The sequence below is a fragment of the Neolamprologus brichardi genome, chromosome 7 (assembly GCF_056152115.1).
Source record: "Neolamprologus brichardi isolate AB-2024 chromosome 7, ASM5615211v1, whole genome shotgun sequence".
Lineage (NCBI taxonomy): Eukaryota > Metazoa > Chordata > Actinopteri > Cichliformes > Cichlidae > Neolamprologus > Neolamprologus brichardi.
In genome coordinates, this window is record NC_142110.1 from 26253614 (window position 1) to 26277019 (window position 23406).

The following is a 23406-nucleotide window of genomic DNA, read 5'->3' on the forward strand; positions in this document are numbered from 1 at the left end:
ATATTCAAACTGCAGAAACATGGCTGTATATTCTCTGGTAAACTTCCTGTCTTACACTCTGTATTCTTTTTTTCTTGTCCATATTTAGAGCATGTGTCACCTCCCTCCAGTGGCATCCCTAGCACTGGGCCCAACACTATTGGCCCAATTATTGCCATCATCCTGCTCGTCTTCATCATCGGGGGAGCTTATTTTGTCTGCCAGCGTGTGGTGTGTCGACGATACAAAGGCCCCAGTGGGACTTTTCCTCATGAGTACATCAGCGGGACACCCCATGTACCTCTCAACTTCATCACCCCCAGTGGTTCTCAGCATGGTACCTATCAAGGTAAGCTGGAGCACACAGCAGCAGTGCTATGGTTACACTGCTACTTATCAGCACAGGTGTTAATAATACCTGTAAACTATTGTGTGCAGGTATCTCCTGTGGGAAGTCCATGATGAGTTCTGTCAGTCTGATGGGCAGCAGCAGCAGTGGAGCTCCTCTTTATGATAGAAATCATGTGACTGGAGCTTCATCCAGCAGCTCTTCATCTACAAAGGGAACCTTCTATCCTCAGGTACACACACACACACACACACACACACACATACAGTGCACATGCTGTTTATGGTTTACTTTCCAGTTTACTGACAGATTTTTGTTCTGTTTTGTAGATCCTGAACCCTCCTCCCTCTCCAGCCACTGACCGCTCTCTCTACAACACAGAGATCTTCTACTCTTCCAACAGTCCATCTACCACCAGATCATATAGGTCATACAGTCTTATCATTGCCTATCTCCAAGCAAACACATGACAGAGATGCAAGTGTCTGTCATGTGTGTGTTTACCAGACACTTGCAAACTTTATGACACTGTAATTATTTTACTGGGCTTTGGACTTCCTCCTCAGCAGGAGACGTTCACATCTCCTGCTGTTGATTTTGCGATCTTTTTCGGTTATTATGATGTAAACAAAGATTAATTGTATGTAAACTACAATTAAAACTAAGTGTGTGTCATCTCTCCTTCAGACCCTACAACCCGGTCCGTGGCACCGTCCCACCTACCACTCCCTGCAGTACCGATGTCTGCGACAGCGACTACACTCCCCACCACCCGCCGGCTGGGCTGGGGCTGTCAGTGGGTCGCTGGAAGGGCTCTGGCCATGGCAGCCACACCAAACACAAGTACTACATGGACCTCAATTCAGACTCTGACCCATACCCTCCACCCCCCACCCCCCGATCCCAGTATATGTCAGCTGAGGAAAGCTGCCCTCCATCCCCTTCTACAGAGCGTTCCTACTTCCACCTATGTCCCCCTCCTCCCTCTCCCTGCACTGACTCTTCATGACCCTCAACAGCCTGGGACGCCTGTGAGAAAGAAAGGGATGAAGTCAGCTAGCTACGAGAGCTTCATATCAGCTGATTGGGCTCAAGTGCCTTATTGGTCCTTTTATCATTCCAGTCATCCAGGAGTTCTCAGGGTGGCCATTGTCTAATCTTCCAAATGCCCTGCTTGAACATTCACTCGCATGGAACAGGTTGAAGGTTCAAGGCTGTCCCTGCCATGCCTCAGGGCATTCCCTCTTTAAGTTTCATTCCATGGAATGAAGAAACCTTCCTGTGCTGGGCCGGTTTTGGGTTTCCATCAGTCCAAAAAGGATCCTGATTTCTCATGCTACTTTCTCTTCAGCATGCAGTGACCTCACCAATTGAGTGTGAAAACCACAGATCCTGTGCATCCAAAAGACCACCACCTCATCTCCCCCAATCTTCACAGATCTGTCTTGTCCTTCCTCACAGCATCTGTGTCAGCAGGACTGTATATACTGTAGTGTTAAAAATCACATGAACAAAACAAAAGAACAAACAACAAATAATGGAAATGTTTTTCATACTTTATTCATAGTGGGTGATCCACAGCTTGACAGAAAACAAAGGACAGTGGAGTGAGTGAGTGTGTGAATGAAGGATGAATGAATATACAGGAGCATACAGGTATGTGAAGGCTTGCTAGGTGAATTGGAAAAATCTGATGACTGATTTATAATATGTACACTAAAAAGTGACAGAGTGGATGATCACAGAGGTCAAGTCTGCTTCTTTTCCCACATTGTGTTCCTCCATTTCAAACTTTGAATCCTCCATAGCTGAACCCTGTGCCTTGTAAAGAAGTAGAGCCTTCTCCAGTCAACAAAGCCACTGCTAACAGTCTCTTCATTGAGTAAAGTCACCGCCTGCCTGCAAACACCAGACGAATGCCAACATGTAAAGCTATTGTAAATATGTGTAATGAAGTCAGTGATTGAGTTATGAGAAATTAATGCTTTTTGGTGTAACTAAGAACCTCTTCCATCACTTTTTCTGTATTCTCATCATCCTGTTTACCAAAAATATGTTTGCTGCTATTGTGTACATACGATATCAGTTACTATCATTACACAGAAAGGCCAAAATTGCCACTCTTATACTGACAGTAGATCGTGAAGCTACTTTACAGTTAATAGCAAATTATTCTTATAGCCATGTTTGTTCTTTGTACTTTGTATGTAGATCATTATGTATGTCTCTGTGTCAGTTGAAATGTTTGGCTTGAAGGAGTTATTTTTGGAAGGAGGTTAAAAGGTTGAAAACCTCCATGCTTCAGATGACTCTTCCCTGATCTCTCCACAAAGTCTTTTGTGTGTTTTCGTACAATGAACTCATCACTGCATAACCTGAGCTTGAAGGACGGTTTAAATGCTGTGAGTCTAACACACACAGTTTGAAGCATCCTGAGTAATCCCAAGCACTTCGAGGCAACTGTTGCTTTAATATGGAACTGTATAAATAAAATGTAATTAAATTGGATTAAATTAAACCAAAGGTAGCAGTTGCCTCAGGTTAGACAAACTTTCTGGCCTCTGAGCTTTGCCACATTTTGTAAGATAATAACTACTGGAGAGATTTTGAAGAAGTTGTCTATTAGTAGTTCACTGAGGATGAAATCTCGAGACTTTGCTGACCCATTAATCTTTGCTCGTTACATACAAGAAATTGATGTCGTAGTAACAGCTGGTGATCATGCTCCTAAAGGAATGAACACTTTTAAACTTACGAATGACCTGTTTTAATTTGGTTGTGTCCTGCTTCAAAGAAAGAATTTTCTCCAACGATATTTCATGCTGATCCAGAGGGCACAACTTTATTCACTCTATATAGGAATATTTGGCACTGTTACCATAAAGACTATAGATTGGCACGAGAATAACCATTTTCAAGTTCAAAGACAGATAGTGGGTCAGAAAAGTGCCTCTTTTAGCAGTCATCAAGGTGAAAGTGTCCTTTGTTGCCCCTTTGTGCCTGGAAGAAGTTCACCTGTGTTAGATGAATTAGAGGGAAGTGCAGTTTGGCAGCACTTTGTAAAGGTCAGGAATTGCATGGTCTTGGAGTAAGCTTTGTTCCTGTTGCCTGATTAAATTATCTCCAGTCAGGTGACATTACAGCTAAAATAGATTTCCAGCTTAGGTAGCTGAAGTTGGGCGCTTTTTTAGCAGCACAACACATTTATGTTGAGGGCTATAGGCCCTACCTCAAACCACTGTGTCAGTAAAACCCTGTACTTGTTGTCTCTGCTAAGAATGCTTTGCGTAATTTACCCTTGTGACATTTTTTGTATCAAAAGCATTTTTATATAATAAAGGTTTTATTTTAATGAAAGTGTTGTCTGAGATTATTCAGTTCACTTCAGTTCAATTTTATTTATATAATTTACAACAGTTGCAGTTGCTTTATATAAGGTGAAGACCCTTCAGTTTTGGAGAGCATCCCAACATTCAGATGCAGAAGGTGGGAAGCAAGATTTTCTGTACAACAGGAAGGCAATGTGGCAGAACCAGAATCAGTGAGGGGAAACCATCTAAGATTTGGTTAATGGAAAATACAAAACAGAAGCACACAGAAACTACATACAGTACAACAAATGCAAAACCCATGTGGGCTTTTTTACCTCTGCATATCCTTTAAAGCTCTTTGGAGGTCAGAGGAACCAGAACACTGTGTCTCTCTGAGCTGCTGAGGAGTTCAGCTATAACAAGGCAACCATTAAATCACATACGGTCACAATGCTTTAAAAAAAACATGGAAAGAAATGTATAACTCGCTCTAACATGTAGATGTTAGAAAAGAAAAATCATGCAGTAATTGCTTCCAGTCACTGCCTTTCTGAAGAAACAAGGAAATGTACAAAAAAAAGAAAACAGGGCTCGTCCGGGATTTGAACCCGGGACCTCTCGCACCCAAAGCGAGAATCATACCCCTAGACCAACGAGCCGTTGATTGTGGCATTGGACAAAACGTATTCATAACACTGTTCGGCCTCGTGTGGAGAGTGCGACACCTATTGGTAGATATAGATGCATTACATTGTATATGAACTCGGTCCTTGGAGCTGTGTATGTTTTTATCTCTGCTCATTGATTTGTCTGTCTAAACGTATTTAAATATTTTATATCACGCGAGGAACAAATGTTACATATAACTTAATCTATATTACTTATACTTAATATAATCTCTAAAATCATTTCTCAATTGCATCAGACATTTTCACGGCATACCATCATCCATCAATAATCTATCTATAATCTATAATATGTAGACCTTGTGCTATATGTGAACATCAGAGTGCATGTGTTTTGTTGGACTGTGAACAACAGTCACCTAAAAGGAGAGAAAACGCTTTTCAAAACTTTTGCTGGAGATTACTTACTACAGAAAAATATACAAATATCCAATTTATTAATTTTATTAACCTTTTCTGTTTCCTATAAACACCTTAATAACATTAACAATTGATCACGTTTAGTCGTCTTTACAAATTGCTCTGCTGCCCCCATGTGGGGACAGCAGAGCAAAACGAGTGCTGCTCCAAAGCCTTTATTAGTGACCTTTAAAGGGGTCAAATGAATCAATCTTAACAAGTATTTGATCCACTGCAAACACAATTTTAGCCTATACTTGTATATTCCCTGATAGCATAATGACCACATCTGAAACCTGAACATGTAGCAGAGGGAAAGTTTAAAAGTGTTTTACTTCTAAACAGAAAAATGGTAAATATAATGCATATTATATTATTGTAATATTATATTATACATAGATATTATTAGCATGCAGAATTTACAGATGAATATAATATATATATATATATAATATTCTAAATTTGTTGTTAAAAAAAACGCCAAAACGTTTCACAGAAAGAATTAGAAAAATTAACATCTCTGACCTTTAAAAGAAAACAGGAACCTTAAAGAGCTTCTTTTAAAATGCCCTCTACAGTATGTGACCTGTGTCTGTTTATCCATCCCTCCATCCAACAGGTCTGATGAGGTTATTACTGACCACCGCTCAGATGGATGGCTATGCTGTAATGTGGTTGGCTGCAGATATGATGGAACTTTGTTCTGAATATCATGCTGACTTCTGTTGACTGAGCTTCTTCCTTTACCACTGCTTGAAGGAAGTATCATCTAGAAACTGGGAGTACATTTTAAGACCACCGCTGACACAGAGCAGTGCCCTGGGTCAACCTGCAATCCAGTATATCTGCTTCACCAAGAGTCTTCCTCATTTTATCTCTCTGGAAAATCTATGAAAAATCTCTCTTTAAGTATTCTTAGGGTCAGTGATGTTTCATCATATGAACCGATTTGAGCAGTGGTCATGTTTCAGTCATGTAGGCACTCTCGACACCTGGAACTTCTGGAAACTGCAACTCAGGAATGGGGTCACTGATTGATCCTGGATTCCTGGTTTATTGAACTTTCTTTGTGTTTGACATTGCAGTGACAAGTGTTTAAAGAAAAAGAAAGAAATAAATAATAAGGGGAAATCCTTTGTTATATTCTACCAGAACGGAAGGGTATCTGAAATACCATATTCATGATAAAAACCTGTATTCATCTGACAGTAATAGTTTATAGAAGCCGTAGATTTAAAAAAAAAAAAAAAAAAAAAAAAAAGGAAAAAAAGTTTTTATTCCAAACTTTTGAGGGTCTGCTAATGTTACAGCCCAGGTAATGTGCTGTGTTGTGTTGGGAATAAGTCTTGGAGCTGTAAATACAGGACTCTAAGAGAATGCATGTAAAAGTTTAAAAATACTAAAAGAGAAAAAGCAAACTGGTCCAGTGAAGTTAGTCCAGCTGGTAGACAGGTGTTGAGGGCTGTACAGAGGCAGCAAGAGGTGGAGCCCAGCATTCAATCTTATATCATTTTTTTGTTTTTTCTCTCCCTTTATTCTCCCTGTGTTTGCCGCTCTGTAATTACACCAGCTGCTTGGGTTGGTTTTCTCTTTCTCTCTGTTTTCGCTCCCTCGCACCTGACATTATTTGAATGCTCGCTCTACTCTCTCCTCCCTTCACACTCCCTTTTCCCTCCAAAAAGATGCTCAACCTGCTGAAATACCACACAGATTGCAAAATGTTTTGTGCTGCCTTGTTGAATATATCAGTAAAAGGGGCCTCAAAAACCACAGAATAAACAGGAATTTGCAAATCCACAGCTGAACTGTAATTTGATCCTTTCTGCAATGATAACGCGAACTGCACTTACTTTTATGTGGGACCAGTTGTTGTGGTATTTTTACATTATTTTAACCTAGGTTTCACCGAGTTTTTGATTCTTTGACATCCAAAGGTTTTTTTCTTCCTGCAAGAAATGACACATGTTAGCAAGTCATTATGTGTTTTAAAAACATGCACATTTTTATGTACAATTCGTCTGCCACAAAACACCTTCCCTTTCATGTGCCCCGGTTAAACCCAGGTTTTATTTTACCAAGCTGATAAACACCTTCATGATGATTCATTTTTGTAGTCAGAGTCTAAATTAATTATATGGCACATTTAAAACAACAACTGTTGACCAAGATGCTGTACATTTAAGATCATCCAAACAGATAATAATATAGACAATATACCTGATATTATTTAGGAAAAGAAGCATAAAATGGGAAGATCTGAGTAAGAAATAAGACAAATAAAAGCAGTACAAACTCATTCTGATTTAAAAGCCAAAGAATAAAAGTGGGTTTTCATATGGGTTTTGAAAGTGTCCAATGTTGGGGAGGTCCTCATGTGAAGGAGCAATTTGTTCCACAATTTAGAAGCAGTCACAGCAAAGGCCTGGTCTCCTCAGTGCTTTAATCTGGACCATAAATGAATTTAAAAACTCACTGGCAGCCAGTGTAAGAATGCTAGTTTGGGAGATATGTGGTTTCGTTTGTGTGTGCCAATTAGTAACGGTGCTGGAGCGTTTTGGACCAGCAGCAGTCGGCTAACTGATGACAGACTTACTATTCCAAAAGTTGAGACGAGATGAAATGAAGGCATGGATATCTCTCTCAAAGTCTCTGAAACAGAGGAATGGCTTCACCTTTGCAAGTAGCCGGAGATGAAAGGAACTGGTGTTGATTCAATAAATTTGACTTCTATAGTACATATAAAATTGAGGTGATTCACACTAAAGTAAAATAGAATAAAAAGGTTCCCAAAATATTTTAGGAATATTTTAGGAACATTTCCTACAGTTCCTACATAAATTCACAATGTTTACATGAACTAACCCAACAGCAACCAATCGAGAAATCAGCAGTTTCCATAAGCTTACAGAAAAGACAGAAAAGCCACGTCTTCAGCTTAGTGTTAAAAACTGTTACAATTGATGTTTGCCTGAGGTCACTTGAACAGTGCCACAGTATAAAGTATACTTTATACTATACTAGGCTGCTAACACTGGAGTAATGTGATGGCAGATGGTCTGATTCTTATTTTCTTCATTCACACAAGTACTTTCTTATATGCTTTTGTGCTTTCTATCCATCACACATGCATCCAATGGATGCATTGGACAGCAGTATCATACCCATGGATATTTGGCATGCAAACTGGAGCAGCCAGTTCACCTCTGAATCTACTGGTCCACTCCACCCCTGCAGATGAGCCACAAACCACGCCTACAGTGGACTCCTCCTTTTTTTGTTGCACGATTTGTTTTTTATACTTTATCATAGATTTCTGTGATTAATAATTCAGAAAAGCTTTTAAATGATAAAGGTTTTAACAATTATCAAAAAGGTCTTTGACAAATGCTTTTAGCACTACATAAATATTATTATGATTGTTATCCCCAAAGGTTGTTAAATACCAACATCTTCTCTGGAACCCTTGAACCAGTCACCCTAAATAACCTTTGACCACTTTTCATTTTATGGCCAATCACCATCTTAAGTGATTTGTGAATCATTTACAGTTATTCAAATGGGATAGGAGCCCTAGAAAGATCAAATGGACAAAGCAATAATCATAAAAACAGGTGGGCAGATACCACAGGACAGATCTCTATTCAGATATAAAACAGGAAAGATTTCACCATTACATCCCACAGTCAGTTATCCTGTTTTATTAAATGGATCTAATGCCTACATGATGCAGACAAAGTAGGAGCAAGCCACTACACACTACCTCCAATATATTTGTGTAGCACCATGTCTTGGTGTTTCTATTAGCAGCTGGTTTGATATTAAAAGAGTCTTTAAAAGAACATTTCAAAGCTAAATTGATGGTGGTGTTCTGGGGCCACTAGGAGCACTAGAACAAGTTAATATGCCTAATAATATTGATAACATATACTGACATCTGATTTTAATTCAGCTTTAGTCTCAGCCAGTTTTGAATGAAAATCTACTTAAAAAGATGCATTTAAGGTCAGGTACCATGTACAGTCATAATCTAAGGGAATTTCTTGAAAACGTTTCACTTTTCATCCAAGAAGCTTCTTAACTTCAACCCCCTCTGTTCAATGTTTTTCAAGTCTCACACTGGTTTTACCACAAAACTCAAGTGGCAATGACCCAAATCTTTTTTCACACCTTGACTCGTGTGATTAGGCACATAACTAGTTAAATGCCTGGGACTCTCCACCATTTGGTGTTAGAACTGAAGAAGTCTCTTGGATGAGAGGCGAAATGTCGTCAAGAAATTTAAAGAAATCTAGTTGCTTTCTTTTCCAGCTCCTTAGACTACCATGACCTGGATGGCTGAGAACCTACACAGACATGTACAGTCATAGTTGAGACAAAAGCTCTTTAGTGGATCCAATAACTGATACCACACAACTGAAGACTTATTTCTTAGGATCTTTCACATAAATTTATTGTTGAACAAAAAATGCTCTAAGCCAGGAAATGAATCCAAATTCCAAAGATGGTATGCCACCGCACGTACATAAATGATCCTACCCATTGCACACACCAGGGTGGTTGTAGCTCAGGAGGTATAAAATGTTCTCTCTTAATCAAAAGGTTGGTGGGTCAATCCCTGGCTTAACATAATCATTGTAACAGATGAGTTTTCGATATATATATATATATGTGTGTGTGTGTGTGTGTAGCATAAATGTACACAGGCTGACTGACTTGAAGGATTTTTCCTACACTAACTTGATGTTGTTTTCAGGCTTTTTAAGTTGGTAAAGATTTGCTTGATATTTGTCTTTACAGTCACGCTAATCCAAGGATATTACTATCACATTATTCTTGCAACACTGATTGAGTATTCAAAATTAAAAAGAGTTGTAACTCTTCTATTACAGTATGTATGAAATGGTCCACTGCATGTGTATATACACACTATATGTCTACTTCAACTTCAGTAATCACTTCTTCCAAACCACCAGTGTCTCTCTTAGACGCCATTCCAATAAAACTGCTCAAAGAAGTCCTATGATTGATTAATGCTGCAATCTGATCAATGTATCTATTATTGGGATACATACCACAAATGTTTATGGTGGCAGCAATTAGGCCTCTATTTAAAAATCCATCTCTTGACCCACCTGTTTTCGCTAAATATAGGCCTCTATCGCTAACCGTCCTTTTTTCCTTTTAGAAAGGAGAGTACAGTACAGAAACAGCATTGATCTTCTTATGGCTTTTGAAAGTTGACTCATATCTGTGTTTGTTTTGGCTGCTCTTCATTGGTTCCCAGTTAAATCCAGAATTTGAATTTAAAATCCTGCTCCTCATATACAAAGTCTTGAATAATCAGGCCCCATCTTATCTTAAAGACCTCATAGCACTTTATCGGCCCACTAGAGCACTCCTCTCTCAGACTGCGGGCTTACTTGTGGTTCCCAGAGTATTTAAAAGTAGAATGGGAGGGAGAGCTTCAGCTTTCAGGCCCTTCTTCTGTAGAATCACCTTCAGCTTAACTTTCCTTTTTGACAAAACATATAGTTAGGACTGAATCAGGTGACCCTGAATTCTCGCTTTGTTATGCTGCAATAGGTCTAGGCTGCTGGGAGCTTCCCGTAATGTACTGTGTAGAGTTTCTTCTTCATTCACTTCTTTTCACTCACTCTCTGTTCATACACCTCTCTCCATTTAATCATTCGTTTTTATTCATCTCTGGCTCTCTTCCAAAGCATGCCTTTGTCTTTCTCCTCTCAACCCAAGCCAGTCTTATTTAAGATGACAGATACTTTAGTTATTTTAGTTATTTTTAGTTATTTTAGTTATTTTTTAGATATTTTTCTCCATGTAGTAACTGAACATTACTACATGGAGAACATTTCACACTGGTTTCAGTGCACTATTAAAATATTATTTTATCAGACAAGTGATTATTCTATAGTTATGTCATTATAGACTGTTATGTTATGATTATGCAACAGTGCATATGTTTCCTACCAATAAGCCTTTAATAGACAGGATATCCTTATAGGATTAGAATTAAACAGCATATTGTTCATTGCCTGCTCTTGCGCCCTGTCTCTCTCTCTCTCTCTCTCTCTCTCTCTCTCTCTCTCTCTCTCTCTCACACACACACACACACACACACACACACACACACACACTCACACACACACACACACACACACACACACACACACACACAATAACTGGCATTAAGCATGGCCTCATTTTCCCAACTACTGGTTCAATAAGGAGATGGCTGGTCCATCTTGCCCCACTTTTTGAACAATAGACACACCAGGGGTCACATAGACTCAAGGCTGTGGGAAAGGAGAATACAGAGAATGTGTGAAGGACAGAAGGATAGCGGAATGGGAGACAGAAAATGAGCAGAGTCGGGGGTGAATGTAGGGCCTCAGAGAAAAAATAAATAAAGGCTATCAGGACAACATCATTTTTCTAATATTTTACTGATCATTTCTCTAATTAAATCATTGGAACTGTCTTTCTGTCTGACACAGCAATGTATCCCATCTTATCTGTAGATATTTACACTTTGCAAGTATGACCAAATGATCACACAATATTGCAAGGACAGTGGCAATTTATTTACAACGTCTACAATTCCTTGTGGAGCACACCAACAACCATGTTGGTGCTTAGCTCTGCTCTCTCTGGTCCCAGCTGCCCTGCCAGCCTCCTTGGCACTGCCCCCTTGAACTCACTGCACCACCCCTTCTCTGAAGCAGAGTCGCAGACCACACCCCGCCACATACCCCCATCACTTAAGCTGGAGAGCCATCCGGCTGACCTTACACCCCCTACTCCCTATTCCACACACACCCCTCCCACCTCCACAGCCACGGCAATCTGTGCCCCTGGCCTACGGACTACCTTGAACTTAAATGGGTGGCTCTAGATGCCACCGGGTGATCCCAGTGCATCCTTCACGCAGCTGGACATAATTCAATTAAATTCGTTTTTATTTATACAAAGCCAAATCACAACAACAGTCTCCTTATCTCCTTATTGAAAGGTAGACCATACAATAATACATAAAGAAAAGAACCCAACAATCAAAATATGTTTCAAGAGACAGATACCCTCTCTACTTTTAAGATTAGGCTGAAGACATTCCTTTGTTACAAAGCTTATAATTAGGGCTATATGCACATGAGGATCAGGTGACCTTCAATTCTTTCTTAGTTATGCTTCAGTATACTTGGGTTTCTGGGGGCTTCCCATGATGCACTGAGTGTTTCTCCTTCTCTCACCCCTTCACTCACTGTGTGTTTATATACAGTGAGTGAAGGGGAAGGGGGATTTAATTATGAGTTATTATTCATCTCTGTCTTTCTTCCACAACATGCCTTTTGTCTTGTCTCCCTCCCCTCACCCCTAACTGGCCGCAGCAGATGGCCGCCCCTCCCTGAGCCTGGTTCTGCTGGAGGTTTCTTCCTGTTAAAAGGCAGTTTTCCCTTCCCACTGTTGCCAAAGTGCTTGTTCATAGGTGGTCGTCTGATAGTTGGGTTCTCTCTGTATTATTGTAGGGTCTAACTTACAATACAAAGCACCTCAAGGTGACTGTTGTTGTGATTTGGCGCTGTTTAAATAAATTGAAATTGATTTAAAATTGAAATGAGCAAAACAACTCATAAATCTGTGTGTGTGTGTGTGTGTGTGTGTGTGTGTGTGTGTGTGTGTACACTTGTATACGATGTGTGTGTCACAGCCTGGGGGATCAGCAAGACGCTGATCGGCCATTTCCACCTTTTTCTCTCTCTCTTGCTCTCTCTCTCCTCTTCTCTGTTGCCGAGGCAGAACTCACGCCCTCGGCCCATGCCCACACCTGGGGAACACACCTGATGCCCATCAAGGCGATCGGCATTTAAGCCAGGAGGAGTCTGCTGGTTTTCGCTGGATAGTTGTCTACCATGCGTCAGTGAGAGTCAAGCTATTGTGTCTATTGTGAACATTGTAACTCATTCTCGTTTCCTCGCCTACAGACCTCCTGGATAACCTTCCCTGTGTGAATCTTTGTGTCAAGTGTGGAGAAAGGAACTGCGGTCGTGAGTGTGGAGAGTTGGAGAACGAGTAATTCCCCCCTTTGGATTTCCCTGGAGCCCCGTCCCCCACATTGTTGTATATAGCACTGCCCTGCACTTCCTGTATATACACCTGGTAAACTCTGTAAATAAATTCTTGTGTTCAACTGATTCTGGAGTCCTGAGCTTGAGTCCACCACGTTGAACCGTAACTGTGTGTGTGTGTGTGTGTGTGTGTGTGTCTGTACACTTGGATACGTTGTCAATGGACAATGGCTTAGAGTTAAGATTATAATTAAGTTTGTATGCATGTGTCATGATCTGTCTCATGTGTCATGCGCAGATTGTGTTGGAGAGAGGAATCAAATGCAGACGTGTAGAGACAAGATTGGACTTAACAAAAAGCCAGCCGTTCATTTAGGCTGGGTGAAAAACCAAACTAGACCCCAAAAAAGGCAAAAGGAGACTCAGACTTTACTGAACTAGGCAAAACGAAATCTTCAGAATATAGAACATTAAACCTGGAACAAGGACAAGACACATGGAGGGAGGTGAACTGACATTCCTGCGAAGGACAAAGGGGAACTGATACACATGAGGATTATTTGGGAAAGTGGAGACACATGGCAACACAGGAGGGACAAATCAGGCATAACAATACAAGGGAAGTGAAACCGCACACAATGCACAAGAGACAAGGGATTGTCAAAATGAAACAGGAAGTAGCACGCACACCAAGCCTCAGACAAGGACATGAAGGCTTGACACTAAGATAAACAAACATGGAAACACATGACAGTCTGGGCTATACAAAGGATGAAAATGGAAAGAAGACATGGAGACAGAGCACAGAGACATGAAAGGGATGAGAGAGAGAGAGACATGAGAATGAGAGACAGCGAGAGTGAGAGGGTGAGAGACATGACTGGGATAAGAGAAAGAGAGGGAGAGAGACATGACAGACCTGAGGGGATACCAAGGAACAAAACATAGAGACAGGACCAAGGGAACAGGAGCATAAACTGATAACCCTAAAGTAACTTAAAACTAAACTAGAGACCTCTAATAATATTGCAGGGAAATTACCAGGGATTACCAAACTCTACAATTTCTAGTCACAAGAACTAGAACAAGAAAACCCAGTATAATAAAATCCAGAAAATAGGTTCACTTCTCCAAATCAAAAAGGAATTTAACAAGATTCAAAAGGTTCGAAACACAGAACACTGGGTCAACAACCTGTGGATACAAATGTAGTTACATTTCAAAGAGAAGGAAATCACATAAGAAATGGTTTAATGAGAGCATTTTAGTAAATGTGATTCCTTTTTTGCCCTCTTCATTTTAGCTGCAAGCTGTCAAATTCAGCTCACTGATCAGTAGAAGTATTTAGAAAAGTCAGCTTTCTTCTTTCTTTCTCCCATCTCTCCTGTGCCTTTTCTGCAACACGGTCTTTTCTTGGACCAAACCAAGTAGTGTTTGAGTGCAATCCTAGGTAGAATACAAGTGAAACCATGCAGCCCATCCAGCTCCAGCATTTGAATTTTTTCATATTCACTGCCATTCTTTTTCTCAGCCCATTACCACACGGTTCAAGCCAAGCTATGTTGTCTCTTTGTTTCCCCTACGCTTGGATTGATCTGACATGGCCCCGTCTACAGCAGCATAATGGCCATCAAGATACATAGGAACTCAGTACAATCCTACTGGCTTAAACAATAGCAGCAACAATACCAACACATAATGACAATTCAAGCCAGACAGCTTTCACTGAACAATGGTGTAAGTTGCAGTGTGCTGTATGCCTCAGTGTGTGTGTGTTTTAGTAGTTTTAAGCCCAGCAGGTTGTCCAGAGACCCTCGCTTCTTAGTGGTTCACTAAATTCTCTATATTGTTTAATTACATCCCATCTCCTAATCACCTCGACAGCCAAATGCATACACACACAAGCACACACACACACACACACACACACACACACACACACACATGGATACCCAGAACTCACTGTACAGCTGGCTATAGTTTGGCAGTGTACACAAAATGTGGACTAAATACAAAAGGAAAATAATTCCCTACTCGCTCTGTATTCTTCAGTCTCAGGTCCTTTATAAAAGGCCTGGGAGCTTGAGGGTAATGCACAGTATTTTGCTGTTCCTAGGATTGCACACTTCTCAACAGTGATCTTGGATGTTGCACCTGGGATTTGATGGAGCCACATCCCAGTTTGGAGGTGACTGCCCCATGCGGTCAGATTACCATGGGGACCACTGTTGCGATCACTCTTCACATCTTCTTGAGCTCCTTTCTCAGTCATTGGGTTTTCTCCATCTTCTCATGTTCCTTTTATCTGGTGTTACTATAAATTGGTATGCCTACATCTATTACTACGACCATCTTCTTCTACTTGTCCACCACTACTATGTCCAGTTAGTTAGCCATCACCAGTTCCATGGGATCGTTGCTCGGTCATTTTCAACAACCCTACGGGGTGTGTCCCATTTTGACCTCAGAACTTCCAGACCATATTGCCACAGATGTTCCTGTATACTATGCCAAGCACTTGGTTATGATGTTAGATGTATGCCCTACCTGCTGGCGTCTTGTACCCTGCTGTTATGTGCTGTATTGTCTCAGGGGCATCTTTGAAATGCCTGCCTGCATTTGGGATCTTCTCTGGTGTGATTGACCCCACCCTCTATCGATCTTGTCCTCAGAACTTGTTCCTGTGCTGCCAGTCCAGCTTTGTCCAGCCACTGGTGGGATTTCTCGGTATTGGACACTTCTTCTATCTGCTGGTGGGACATGCCATGCTCGAGCCTGTCCTTCCATGATGGTTCCTTTTTGTTGCTCCTCTTCTTCATCGGGTTTCTCTTGCCTGAGATATTCACTAAGCACACTATCAGATGTGGCCATCTTCCTGATGTACTCATTGATCTTTGTTGTTTCCTACTGGACAGTGGTTCTGACACTCACTAGTCCTCGGGCTCATTTCTTCTGTTTAGCGTAGTCTCAGGGTGGTGGATTTGGGGTGAAACCCTCCATGCATGATAAGGAACTTCCTTGTCTTGATGTCAGTAGCTTCTATTACTTCCTTCGGTCAACTGATTATCGCAGTAGGGTATCTGATCACCGGTAAGGGTGATTGCTCGGATCTTGTTCTTCCCATTCAGTTGACACCTACTCTCTGCAGGTATTTGGTGGTGGTGGTGGCTTTCCTGGCAGCCTCTTCATGGTTCTCATTTATCTCTGAAATTCCCAGGTTTTTCCCAGGTACTTGTAGCTCAGTGTCTGCAATGTCACCTTCTGGTAGTGCAATCCACTCAGTTCTGACTACCATTATTTTCTTTATTACCATCTTATTGCATTTTTCAAGTCTGAATGACATACTGATGACATTGGAGCCTAGTTGTATGGATTGGTCAGTCCTTCACTCTTGGCATACAGCATGATGTCATTCATGTAGACGGTTGCTGGTGGCTGATGATTGGCTATGGATACCAACTATGGAATGTGGCAGTCTTGTTAATGATCTCAGTGAAGGGGCATGTGTTGAACAGTGGTGGGGACAGAGTATCTCCTTAGTAAATCCCACACTTAATGATGACTTGCACTATTGGCTTGACATTGGCCTCCAGTGTTGTTCGCCGCATCCCCATTCATTTCCAAATAAAGGTTGTTAGAGTCTTGTTGCAGTTGTACAGTTCTAGGCACTCCAGGATCCATGTGTGAGGCTTTTTGTCAATCCAGGCAGTGCACAGGTTGGTCAGTCTGGTCTCACAGTCTTGAGTGACCGGTCTATCAACCGTAAGCTGGTGTTTTGCCTTTCTGTTGTTTCTGTATAAGCTCTTCTGAGCCCTGCTCATGTATTGAACCATTTGCCTGTTGATCTTAGTTGCTATGATGGCAGACATGAGCTTCCATGAGGAACTGAAGCAGTTATTGGTTAGTAGTTAGATGGGACCGGACCCTTATGATGATCTTTGGGGATCAGGTCTGTCTGGCCTTCAGCAAGTCATTATGGATGTGCTTCGTCTATTAGCAGCTGGTTCATTTGTGCTGCCTCATACTCATAGAGTGACTCATGTCAGGGCCTGGTGCTGTCGAAATCTTCATACTGGAGACTCTTTTTTGGATGTCTGCCACTGTGATGGTTACTGCAGCCTGTTTAGGAACATGTTTCTGCTTTTAGATCCACTAACCACTCAGTATTGTTGTTATGTCTTGAGGCCTTCTATATGCTCTTCCAGTATTGCTCCATTTCCAGCCTTGGTTTGGCTGTTCTCATATTGTTCACCTGCCACTGAGAGAACACCTTGGATGGTTCAGTGGACTACAGCTGGTTTATTCTCCTGCCTTCTATCTCTCTGGTGTACCTCTTCAGGCAGCTGGCCAAGGCTGTGAGTCTTTGCTTGACAGTTTCTAAGGCCTCAGGTATAGGCAGCTTGCTATATTTCTTAGGCACCCATTTCTTCATCACACCAACTCCCAACCAGGGCATTTATATCCAGTAAGGATACCGTTATAGGATGCCACCTGTGCAATAGGTTCAGTCATGAAGTTTTCTCACAGCTTAATATTCCAAAGTCAACTGTTAGTGGTATTATAACAAAGTGGAAGTTATTGGGAATGACAGCAACTCAGCTGCAAAGTGTAATGCCATGTAAAATGAAAGAATGGGGTCAGCTTATGCTAAAGCACATAATGCACAGAGGTCGCCAACTTTCTTCAAAGTCAATCATTACCGACTTTACGTAGAGTTCAGATTAGCTCAAGAACAATCCGTAGAGAGGTTCATGGATTGGGTTTCCATGGCAGAGCAACTACATTGAAGCCTTATATCACCAAGTGCAATGCCAAGTGTTGGATGTAGTTGTTCAACGCATGCTGCCACGGCACTCCAGAGACATGTAGACATGTTCTCTGAAATAAAGAATCATAATTCTCTGTCTGGCAATCCAGACAAGTCTCAGTTTGGCAGCTGGCAGGGCGTGGTACATGTCTGACTGTGTTGTGCCAAGTGTAAAGTTTGGTGATTATGGTGTGGGGTTGTTTTTCAGGAGTTGAAAGGAATTCTTAATATTTCATTTCATTCATTAGCCTTTTTCATTACATAAAAGGCTAGAATTCCTCAAAATCATAAAAAAAAAAAAACCAAGCAAAATATTAAATTAAGGGTTGGGGACACCAGACACTGGTCTTCATTTTATTATAAATGGTGTCAAAGGCTTTTTCTGTTGGAAGAATCCTGTGAACATCAATTAAAAATTTCAGGGGTTTTTTCCTTCCCATTTTGTCTCGATATGACTCTGTGTGTGTGTGTAGCAGTAACGATGGACCCAACCACACAACACTTCTTTATTCGGCTGTCGCTTCTTACACACGTGCTGAAAAGCTGTATCCTACACTGAACAACCCCCAGGTCCCGGCACAGTCCTTTGAACTGGGAAGACGTGATGAGCTGATGGAGCTCCGATGCGTATCATCCACCTCTGCAACCACGCCAAAGCCACCTCACCACAGTGTGTATATGTGTGTGTCGTAAAGTGTGGCTAACAGGCCGCATGCTTTTAGTGTTTCCTTTAATTTTTTGTCTTTCACTTACCTTGTCTCTTTGTGTTCACAGTTTTGTCTAACCACGCATGCTGTCAATAAACTGCAGCCTGGTGCTGGAAATCTCACCTCATCCATCTTGCTCCACCGTCAATATTTGGGTATCTTTGCCTCACCTGCCTGCCTTCCGTCTTCTCTAGAAAACTCACTGCATCAGGTTGGACAATCTCTCTTTCTGCACACTACTCTGCCACTCACTTGGTGCACATGTCCCTCCCCTAGTCAGAGAAAAGCCTCCCCCTGCAAGTAAGCAATTGCTCTCTCCCATTAGTATCTCCGGCTCAAAGGTTCCATCACTGTCATTAACCCCATTTCTCCCGTGCTGCAAACCCACTGCCCCAGTGATTTCCCACACTAGTTGTGTGGTGTTCCTTGTATTAAATCTGTGTTTAGAATAAAGACTTGTGAATCTGATCTCTGTCAGTATATTGGTATCTGCATTTGGGTCCATCTCTCATGGTGGCCTCCAGGCCTTGTGACACTGGGAGCAGGTTCTGCAGAAAAGCGGCCTGGAAGCTAAAGGCTCGAATGAAGAGAAGCCAAGACAAATTTACAGAGCATAATATATTAAATTACAACATAAACTGAAATGATCAAGATCGAAATTACAAGTAACACAGATTAAAGATCATCACAAAATATTTAAATATGGGTCAACATATTGTAAAGTATTGTAAAATAAAATATTGGCTCTAATATTTCATCTCCTGCTTTTCAATCTATCTTTGGTGGCGTTTGACCATACTAGAGTACACGCCACCCACACTATATACTCCATAAACGATCAAAATCACCTTTGTGTTAATGAAGACTCGTCTGACATGTCAAACATCTTTTTATGTGAGTATGCTCATACATATGCCTGAAGCAGAAAACCCAAGTTAAAAGAGAAAGATGAGAACCACTGTGGTGATACCTGCTATTGTGGTTTTAGGTTTTCTCAAGCCAGTCAACACAAAGAAAGCCGTGCTGTGTTGATCTTCCTTTGTAGTGTATACCTTAACAAATTTTCAGATTCTCACCTCTCAAGAACCCTACATGCCTGTCAGTATCCACCAGCCTCCGTCACTGTCTGGGAACTATAACTGTAAGAAATGTTTGTCCAGTAAAATCATATAAAAGTATACTTTAATGTCTTGCATTTCAACATTTTGCATTAGCCTGTTACACTTGTAAATTTTACAGCACTAAGATGCTGACTTGGCCAGTCATGTTTCTTCTACCTCTCGAGATTTTTTCTTTTTTAAATTTTAAGTTGAGAGACCATTTGTTTCATTTCAGTTAAGAGCTGTGTCTATCTCTCTCTCTATCTCTCTACATCTATATATAAATATATATACACATATATATGTATATATGTATGAGAGTAAGTCAATACAGGGCTCATCTGGCATCTGGTTGACCATTTCATTTCACTTTAAAATCTTTACTTTTATCAGTCATTTTGGGGGCAAAGAGAAAAAATGAGAAGCACCAACTGCAGAGTGTATTGTCTTGAACCTTTCTTCTTCTCTCTCTCTCTCTCTCTCTCTCTCTCTCTCTCTCTCATACACACACACACACACACACACACACACACACACACACACACACACATACACACACACACACACACACACACACTCACACACACTCCACCCTCTCCATACATTGTCTTTTCGGATCAGTTAACAGGACAATTACTCTAGACATCTTTTCATTATGCTCCTTTGTGATTTTATCCTTGGTTTAGGAAGTGTTTATGGAAAGGAAATATTTTTCTGTTTCTATGGTTATATTCACATTGTATAATTTAACACAGTGATCATACTGATTTAGGATCTTCAGGGAGGATCAGTAAAATGCTTTATTCATAGTGGAGTATTCAAGGCATGCCTTAAAGTTTTTAGGTTTTACATACTTTTTTCTTGGAGGAACCATTTACCTTTTATTTTACCTTTTACATTATTTTCTAATTTTATTTGGTAAGCCTTCATCTGCAGCCTTCATAAGCTTAGTAAAAGCATAATAAAAGTTTTTCTTGTCAACAAGGTATCTCTAGAAATATTTTTTCTCAAGAAAGACTGAGATACAGGGTAATCTTCTTGGTTTTGTTTATCAAAAGTCAAATAAATGCTAGTTTTAGGCTTTACTACATTTGGTTTCGAAAAAGTAAATATATGCTTCAGACCAATGGCTTTATCAATATTTATCCATAACAGCTGATTTCAGTGTTAACATATGATAGAGCATATTACTGTTACAGTTAGATCACTCTAAAAAATATTAATTATTAGAAGATAATGGACAATATCATTGATATATTGGTATTTTATATTTTGATTAAGAAAAGATTAAAAAAAGTAAACTGGGGTAATGATTTAGTCATGGTACATCTTGTTGCATATCTAAAGCACTTTCCTTCGCTGTAGGTTTATGAGGGTGTTTTGTTTCGTTGCTAACAGACATACTTCTAGATTCAGTAGGTGGTACAATGTTTTACAACACAGTTCTTTGCAATTGTCGAAACTACAGAGATTATAATTTGTCTGATTGCAATGAGCCCAACTGTTATTCTCTAAATGTTAGAGGTATAAATTGTTCTCTAACATGCAGCAGTAAATTATTCACTTGTAAATGCCCAGTGGAAGCACAGCACAGTACCATCCCCCCCTAGATGTGGAAGAGGTGTTGGGGGCTAGTAGTGGGGGATGAAGGCCAGATTCTTTGGGGGCACTCTGGGCTTTTCTCTGTTCTGTTGTCCATATTTGATTGTCATAATAAACAGGCCTTTCAAGGACTTAAAAGACGCTGACGCACTTGAGAGGTGTTGGAAGCGTCCTTCCTTCCCTGCAGTCACATGCAAATGCTCCAGAATGTGAAGGCTCATTGTCCAAAGTGCATGGAGAAGTCTGAAGTCAGACAATAAAGTTGTTTTATATTACAAGTGTTTCTAGTTCCTTAACCTCTTCTAAAGCTTGCCGGGCACTTTTTATCCAATTCTTTTAACAGACAAAATAGCAGAAGGCTAGCAAAGCTGGTCATCACAGATCAATCTCTGTTGTAGGAGGGCTCGGTCTTGGTGACTCAATAGAATCTACAGGCGCCATTGTATGCAGTTTCCATAGTATGACCCTAAACTGGGCCACCCTGAGATAATGAGGTTAAAGGTCATACACACAGACAGAATGAAACATCACTACATAGATTTCTGTCTCAGTCGCCTTTCCAAAAGCATCCACACCTAAAGTACAGTTCACTTGGGCTCAACACATTCTCACTTTCAGTTCTTCACCCATAACCCCTTGGGGTGACATTTTACCACAGTACCCCTTTAGGGTCATTTTTCAGCATGCAGAGTACTACAACTGAGATTTCCAACTGCGTTTGTTAGAGACAGGAAACTGAACAATGATATAGTTCTTTTATATAGAACAAAGGGTGGTGGTGACATAGGTCAGTCACAGGACACAGGACTGAGGTTGGTGTTCCATGTGGGACTGTTCTTTTATGATGCAGTTGCCTTATTATTGCATTTTTGTTGTGTGTGTAACATATACGTTTGTTGTTATTTGTTTAGGCTTAGGAAATTATGATGGCTTGGCTTAAAACACACCCTTTGATAACATTCACAACAAGAAATTCAAGTACATCAGTGAATGACCCTCCTGGCCTGCCTCACCCAAACGGCTTGTCAAGACCAGGTGTGCCAACTTTCCTCCCACACAAGCTGATTATCTTGTTTACAGAGCGGTAACTTCACTGCCTAAGACACACAATAGTACTTCCACTCTAAAAAGAAAGTATAGAGTCAGGGAAGTCCAGATCTTTCACATTTTTAAAGATGACACTTTGAACCCTGGACAAGTAGTAGTGTTCCATTGATTTACAAAAAACAATGTCACAGTCAGAGGATGTTTGTTCATTAAGTATTATCTGAAGTGGTGGAACCATATTGAGGTCACAGAGGAGTGTCACATCATCTGTGAGGTTATAAAGCAAACCTAAGTGTGTAAACCACTTTCTGAAGTCCAACATCATCACATGACATACATTTTCATTTGATGAGGCTTTGGGCTGAAAACTTTCCTTTTTGCTAAAGTATATAGTCAGGGCTGGATCAGGGGACCCTGACTCCTCCCTTAGTTATGCTGCAATACGCATAGGCTGCTGGGAGATTCCCATGATGCATTGAGTGTTTCTTCTTCAGTCACCTTTCTCACTCGTGATGTGTTTATGAACCTCTCTGCATTGAATAATACTTGTTACTAATCTCTGCGTCTCTTCCACAGCATGTTTTTTGTCCTGTCTTCCTCCCCTCACCCAACCGGTCGCAGCAGATGGCCGCCCCTCTAGCAGCCTGGTTCTGCTGGAAGTTATTTTTCTGTTAAAAGGGAGTTTTTCCTTCCCTATGTCGCCAAAGCGCTTGCTCTCTGTACGTATTATTGTAGGCTATACCTTATAATATAAAGCGCCTTGAGGCGACTGTTGTTGTGAACTGGCGCTGTATTAATAAAATTGAATTGAATTGGAAAAAAAAGATACCTAATTGGCTCCAACTGTCATGCAATTATTGATTTAAACAAATCCTAACACTAAATTTGAAGAACATTTGTAGAGCATTTGAACAATTGTCGGACAGCCATACAGAGATTCCTTGATTTATTAGTGACATACAGCAGGTACAATAAGTATTGAATATGTTACCAATTTTGAATATATTTCTGAAGGTGCTATTGACATAAAATTCTCCCCAGTTATTAGTAACAATCTATCCAATCCACACATGCAAAGAAATCAAACCACAGATGTCCATAAATTGTAAGGGGTGGCTGTAGCTCAGGAGGTACAGCAGGTCATCTACTATACACTATATTTACCTTTTTACTATATACTATATTCACACACACACACACACACACACACACACAGCAACACACACATACAGACACTTTATATATATATATAAATATATGTGTGTTCGTATAGTATGTAATGGTTTTTGTCTCAGTCCAGTCCTGTAAGAAAGTCACATGAATGTTAACTCTATACAT

At 40.6% G+C, this 23406-nt stretch overlaps 1 protein-coding gene and 1 non-coding gene across 2 annotated transcripts in view; one reads left to right on the forward strand and one right to left on the reverse strand.

The window, feature by feature from the left end:
- lrp5 (low density lipoprotein receptor-related protein 5) overlaps positions 1-3685 on the forward strand; it is a 47658-nt gene extending 43973 nt beyond the window's left edge. The window contains exons 26-29 of the mRNA XM_006782255.3: positions 89-328; positions 418-560; positions 658-755; positions 1016-3685. Coding sequence (XP_006782318.2) covers positions 89-328; positions 418-560; positions 658-755; positions 1016-1337 — 803 coding nt within the window. The 3' untranslated portion in view covers positions 1338-3685. The remainder of the gene's footprint in view (positions 1-88; positions 329-417; positions 561-657; positions 756-1015) is intronic.
- A 541-nt stretch (positions 3686-4226) lies between these two features.
- On the reverse strand, positions 4227-4298 carry trnap-ugg (transfer RNA proline (anticodon UGG)). Its single transcript has one exon. It is a non-coding gene; the product is annotated as a tRNA-Pro (tRNA).
- Between the last annotated feature and the right edge of the window lie 19108 nt (positions 4299-23406).